Genomic DNA, 7,039 nt, shown 5'->3' with positions numbered 1-7,039 from the left:
TTATCTAATATTTCTTCTATTAGAGCATTATTTCAAAATAAGTGGATTTGGGGTGTGGAATCTTACACTCAGTACAGCTGTAGTTCTGATATCATAACAATGATCTTGAGTAACACTACAGCAGGTGACAGAAAATACAAATCATTTCTTGACATGAATGATGCATTAGTGTGCTATTAACTAATTTGAGGGATAGAAATCTCATGGGTAGCCAAAAGAGCTCTATATTTTGAACTGAATCATCAATAGTGGACTTTTGGGTCAGAGTAAATAAGTTTACGCCTGAATCCATTAAAATGATTATGAGAAGAAGAGAACAATTAAAATTTGGCTCTGAGGCAGAGTACTACACAGACTATTCCATACCTAAAGCAAGGTCCTACTAACAAAAATTTCCAATTTTTTCAAAACAAATATATGCTTAGTGCTTATGTCAGTTTTTTACTAGGCTACAGTTATGCTGCCAGGCAGGTTAGTGGAAAAATTCCACAAATTGCAACTTGTACACTACATAAGTGTGTTAACAATACTGTTCCTCTCTTACACTCAGAGGAACTGGGTTTGTGAATGAAAACCATATTCTACAAAGCCCTCCATTTAACCAGAGGGAGAATTTTGCCTTCTGAATCTGAAAATAGACAGAGGTAAGGGTGTTCCTGCTCTAATTAGAGCTCCAAGGAGAAGCAAGAAGCATATTCCTGATTTAATTGAGGAAATCTGTGAGAGTTTTTTCACTAATATGGAATTTATTCCAACAAGTTAAAACTACTAAGACTTTAATTTTCCAGAAAATCCTGAAATCTCAAGGAGCTATTGCAACCTCCACTCTCTTTGCTGTGGGCTTGATTTACATCATTATGCCCAAACAGATTGGAATCTGGTCATGGGACATGCACTTGTGCACAGCTCCCATCTCTAAAGCATAAGCTGATTCTTTTCAGGATGTGACATTAGCTTTTAAAACATTCTGATCCTAAAAAAGAAAACTACAGACTGCATTTTCAAAAATGTCTTGGTGACATATTTTGTATCATAGAATCATAGAATGGTTTGGGTTGGAAGGGAACTTAAAGATCATCTAGTTCCAACCCATCTGCCAAAGGCAGGGACACCTTCCACCAGACAGGTTGCTCAGAGCCCATCCAACATGACTCTGGACATTTCTGGGGACAGGGCAAACACATCTTCATGGAATAACCTGTTCCAGTGCCTCACAACCCTCACAGTAAAGAATTTCTTTTCGCTATCTAATATAAACCTACTTTTTTTCAGTTTAAAGCCATGCCCCCTTGTCTTAGCACTAGGTGCCCATGTAAAAAGACCCCCTCCAGCTCTCTTGTAGGCCACTTCAGGCGCTGGAAAGCTGGAACAAGGTCCCCCTGTAACCTTCTCTTCTGCAGACTGAACAAGCCTGTGAACTTGCTGAGGGAGCAGTCAGCTCCACCATCGTCATGGATAAAACGTTAAACACTATTGGCCGCAGAATTGAACCCTGAGGTACATCACTACTGACTTGTCTCCAACGAGATTTGTGCTGGTGATTGCAACCTTTTGTGTCTGCCCATTCAGACAGGTTTCAGTTTGTCTCACTGTGCAGTTATCCCCACAGAACTGATAGAACACAGGATCGATGTTATGGGAGACAGTGTCAAAAATTTTACTAAAGTCAAGTTAGACCACATGACCTCTTTGTAATTCCTAATTTTCATATCAAAAGCAAAATTCACACTTTCAAAAATTACTGTAAAGAAGCAAACAAAGAAGGGGATGGAAATTCAAGGAAGATCCAGGATGTGTCTTCAGCTATGATTGTAAACAAGACAGCTCACTGTTTGCTTACTGTTAGTGGCAAAGCCACATATTTCTGCATTTGGCGGTACCTTTTCTAGAATAAGACCCAAAAGTATTTTCCTCCAAAGAAACTTCGTCTTTATTGATTAAATGTAGGATGTGCAAGGAAAGCACCATAATCTGCATACTGGCTGGTTGTCTTTGGTGGGACCAGATGTGTTTTGAGGATGTCCACCTCCTTGGAATATATGTATTAAACAGACCCCTATAGGGCCTGTATCTGATGATCACAGCTGTCAGACCTGTGTATGTGTTCACATGCTCTGTGGCAGACACTTGGGGCTGCAATATATACAAAGTTATTGCAGTAGAAGTAGCAATGATACTTCAGCTGGTCCAGAGTAAACGTCTTTTTAGTTTACAAGTTAAGGCGATGCAATTAGCTCACCATGACAGAAAAATGTTGTTCTGTTATTGTGCCTTTGCTGCAGGTTAAGTGTGTGCACCAGAGAGAATTACAATGGCTCACTTGGTACATAACTGTAATCAGATTGTGGTGCTGAGTCCAAAGGCATCTAGGAAGTTTTGATGCCTTTTGTAAATGTATATTATGTCAAAATACTAGATTTTGGTTACAGGTGACAGTTTGTGCAAGAACCACCAAGACAAAATTGGAAGGAGTGGCTGAGGTATGAGATGGTTATACAGTCACTCAACAGCACCTGGATGGGCTGGAGAATTTGTCTGAGAGAAATCTCATGAAGTTCAACAAGCAGAGCTCTACATCTGGGCAGGAATAATGCAAGGCAACAGTACATGCTGGAGGTTAACTGGCTGGAGAACAGCTCTGCGGAGAAGGATCTGAGGGTCCTGGTAAACAACAAGCTGACCCTGAGACAGTAAGATCTCATAGCAAAGGCCAGTAGCCTCCTAGGCAGCACTGTGACAAGCTCTGTCAGCATGTGGAGGGAGGTGATCTCTCTAAACACAACATCTATGAGGCCACACCTAGAGTACTGGGTCTAGTTCTGGATTCCCCAGTACAAGAAAGGGATGGACTTACTGGGCTGAGTCCAGTGAAGGGCCACAACTCTGATGAGGGTATTGGAGCATCTCTCACATGAGGACAGCTGGGAGAGGAGGGACTGTTCAGTCTGGAGAAGAGAATGCTCAGAGGGATCTTATTCATGTGTATAAATTGCTGATGGGTGGGAAAGATTACAGAGCCAGGCTCTTAGCAGTGGTGCCCAGAGACAAGACATGAGACAATAGCAAAAAATTTAAAAAACGGTGAAATTTAATCTGAACAGGAAGACACTGCTCTAGCTGACCCTGCATGAGCGGGGCCATTGGACTAGATGGTTTCAAGAGATCCCTTCCAACCTCAGTCATTCTATATGACTGTGTAAAAGAAGAAAAATGACTAGTATGCTGTGTGATCATTCACAGGTTTATTTATTCATTTCAAATGTGCATTTCTGATGTTTGGAAGGTTAACATAACTATTTTAAAAGAGGTCATCTCATCAACATCCTGAGGACAGATGCAAGTGAGTAGTGAAAACCATCATGCACAGACATTCATGGTTCCTTTGCAAAGCCATCATACTCTATCAAGCAGCTTCTGTTTATCTATCTTGTTTCCTTTTCCTTGCCTAAAAACCCAATATAAAAGTGTAGAAAAAGTACACCCTTATTTTCTATGGAAATTGGATATGCCAAGGTCAGAATCAGAGCATCTCATTCTCATCATGAGATGCTCTGATTCTGACCTTGGCTGATCCATTTATACAGTCATCTCTGTATATGGCTGTTACCTGCAATCTGTAAAGTCCAAGCTTGTGTTAGTAGTTACAAATGCTATTTGCTCATATTGGAAAATTACACATTAAGTAAGCACAATATTTTTTAACAGGCTAATTCTTGTTTCCCCTTGCAAGTGCTGGACATGGATACATTTAATAAATAATTCATTTCATGATTATTCTAATGTTCTAATTTATTTCTGAAGACATAGGCCCAACTTCGCTCACAAATAAAAGCTCGTTCAAAAAAAGAAATGTCTTATCTTGAGTCTTATCTCGTCAGCTTTTCCTGGATCTCCTGTCATGGACTAAGGTTCTCCTCTCCTTTACACACCAACTGTTTAATCTCCCTTCATTCCTTTGGACCCAACCCTTTACTATTTTGTGTCCTCATTTCTCACTCCACCCTTGGCAGCTTTCCATTCTTGATCTTGCAGCTCTTGACAGTCTCCATTTCAATTCTAACACTGGGTTCCTCTCACTCTACATTACAGATGTGCTCAAAAGGCCTTAACAGCTTCCCTTAAGAACTTTGTTATAGACTCATTTTGCCGTGTGCTGCTGTGCAATTAGTGATATTCTTGGCTACAAATTTTGGGGAGCTTGGAAGTTTGTATTTAATATCCTATTCTTGAAAGCACTTTTGCAACATGATCAAAATTCCCCTTTCATTTTCTGATAACAACATGCTCTCTCCCTTTCTTTAGTCAAATATCTGATGCATTTTCATTAACCTCTAACCAATCAACAAACACCTGGACACGTTGTGACAAACACAACATGTTGTCAAAACAGCAGTTTTGTGGAGATGAAAAGGGACAGTATACTGACCAGTGTGTCTCGATTCACTGCAAGAAACTAAAAGAAAAGAGTCACAATCCTTGTACCGTCAGCAAAGACTTAAAGAATAAAGAGAAGTTCACTAAAGAAAAGCTATTTGACATTCAGTTCTGTCTCTTTGCTTTGGGCTTTCTCCACCAAATCTTTCCAAAGTTTTCCCACTAGGTGAGCTGTTAGCAAATTCTAGCAGGCATGGCAGGGCTCCAGCCAACAGCTTGCTTGCTTTTCCCAGAAGATGAAACTTCGCTTTTGTTTCCATTACCCCTTCCTGGCCCCACAATCTCCCTTCGCACTCACTAGGTTCAAAGGAGTTTTCAGTTTTGGGGAAATACAAGTGGATTTATTTTCCCCTAATTTATTTCTGCCAGGTCAATGAATTGAATGGACTCATAGATGGATTCAGTGAATACTAGAGCTCATGCAAGGTACCTCAGGGAAATTTGTTCAGACCAAATAAGTGTAGGTCAGGAATGTCCTCTTTTTGTGACAGTAGGCTATGAGATCAGCCCTCCCTTGCTTGTGAAATGGCAACATGAGACTACTTACAACAGTTAACTCTGTACCTCAGAATATGCAGCTGCAGCTTTGGGCCTGCAATTTGCAACTGCTTAACCCCCTCCTGGAAACAGGGAGAGAGAGATACAAAAATCTATAAACTTGCAAAGTTATTAGCTCATAGCTCTTTATAATGTCATAGATAATAGTGCTAATCCTTCCAAATCTATTCTCATTATATAAAGAAAAATTTAATCTAAAGGTATGAAATCTGTATTTCTCAGTTTCATAGAGTTTCATCAAGTTGTTTTCAGGGGTTATTTCCTTTAGAAAGAAAGCACAATGACAATCCCATAAGCTAACAGTACATTTCCAGTCATACCTGTGATCATACTTGATATGATTAATGGCAGAATGATGAGTTTGAGCATTCTCATCAGCAGTTCCCCAGGAAAGGAAAAGTAGAACTTATCCAAGTTAGACAGTTTTCCATATTCCCGTACCAGAACTCCAATTCCAATACCTAAAAGGGACATAAAAATGTGGCACAAATTAGATGTAATTTATAGTAGAGACATGTGGGACAAGGTGAAAAAATAGCAGAAGAACAAATAGAGCAAGCAATAAACACATTTACACAGCTATGGTAGAACTTGTAAAGCAAATCAAACGTAAGATATTTCCTTTTCTGATGATAAGCAAAGTAATAACACATATAATTCTGAAGTTGCAGGATGTCTTTAGGTAAGTCTTTGGGAAAATCTGATTAGGTGCTCTGATTATCAGTTTAGTCTAGTACTGACTTTTTACCTGCCTTCACTAGTTCTAGAAGACCCATAACTGGCATTTAAAAAATCAATATGCTATATAAACACTACCAAACACTAAAGAGAGATGGTGACATAAATACTTGAGATGATTTCTATTGGTGAAAATAAGCCTACCCAGTAGCAACACTTTCAGTAATTGCTGCTCTACATAATTAGGAAAGAGCGTGACTGTAATCACTAAATTAATTTAATAACTTCCAGGAAACTGATCAACAAAAATACACTCCACATATTTCACACTCATTCCACCACATATCTGACCTACAAATACCAGACATAAATTCAGTGATTGAGCCACAACGCAAGGCACTTTTATATGTCCTCTTATCTTTGGATTACATGAATTATCAGATAGTTCTCACTTCTGAGACAAACAATGGATAAGAGTTCCACCAAAAGAAAAAAAATCATAGGACAAAAGACAAAATTCTTCAGTTTGACAGGCACTACCTTTATTTTCCATTCCAATATGATTTTCAAATTAAAATGACTGTTATAGGAAATGTGTTCATCAGTGTCTAAAAAGCACTAGAACTGTTGTTTCACATTGGAGCTTTGTAATGCTTCAGTCCTGAATAAACTGAACATCAAGAAATCCAATTTCTAACTGGATCCAATGAAAGAACAAGTCAGAACTCTTAATCATCAAAATCAAGCTAAACGAAAATTAAGGCAGATTAAAAGTCTTTCCTGTTAATAGAGATGGAAAATGAACAAGGTAACCTTCCAAGAAAATGAGCTGCTCTAATCAACTATTAAGATTTCTGATCAAGGTGTCATTTCTGCCAGAGAACATGGACAGTTTAAATTCCTTGGAGCAATCTTGAATCTTAATAGCCTTGAAGATATTTGCAATATTATGCAAATAACCTTGATTAGTGAATGATAAGACACAATGATCTCTGTTTCTAATCTAGTGACTGAATTAGGCAGGTTGAAAATACTTTGCACTTTTAGATAAGCCCAAGCAAGATAAAATTCCATTTGTAAAATAGTTACATGGATTGAAGTTAGTTGCTAAAATTTTGATCCTGAAAGCACAAGAGAAAATAGCTGAATCTAACCAAACAGGTAAGCTCCATGTCTTCAGACAATTCACACAATTTACCGCAGACATTTGCTTAAATTGTGGCAACACTGAACTGCATGTTTTGGCAAGTTGTGTAATGCCACTTCATGTTGAGCAGGTATGACTAGGACATGTTCTAACCATCTGCCTTTCATTCTACATGGTGATTGTCATATTTGACCAGATGGAATTCTGATCATTGTATATTCA

The 7,039-nt window shown here is 38.6% G+C and overlaps 1 protein-coding gene across 1 annotated transcript in view; it reads right to left on the bottom strand.

The window, feature by feature from the left end:
* SLC1A1 (solute carrier family 1 member 1) overlaps nucleotides 1–5,481 on the bottom strand; it is a 37,528-nt gene extending 32,047 nt beyond the window's left edge. The window contains exon 1 of the mRNA XM_008632570.2: nucleotides 5,313–5,481. Within this exon, the coding sequence (XP_008630792.1) occupies nucleotides 5,313–5,466 (154 nt within the window). The 5' untranslated portion in view covers nucleotides 5,467–5,481. The remainder of the gene's footprint in view (nucleotides 1–5,312) is intronic.
* Nucleotides 5,482–7,039: the final 1,558 nt, after the last annotated feature.

This window comes from Corvus brachyrhynchos, unplaced genomic scaffold (assembly GCF_000691975.1).
Source record: "Corvus brachyrhynchos isolate BGI_N302 unplaced genomic scaffold, ASM69197v1 scaffold194, whole genome shotgun sequence".
Lineage (NCBI taxonomy): Eukaryota > Metazoa > Chordata > Aves > Passeriformes > Corvidae > Corvus > Corvus brachyrhynchos.
This window is presented reverse-complemented; position numbering and strand designations above follow the sequence as displayed.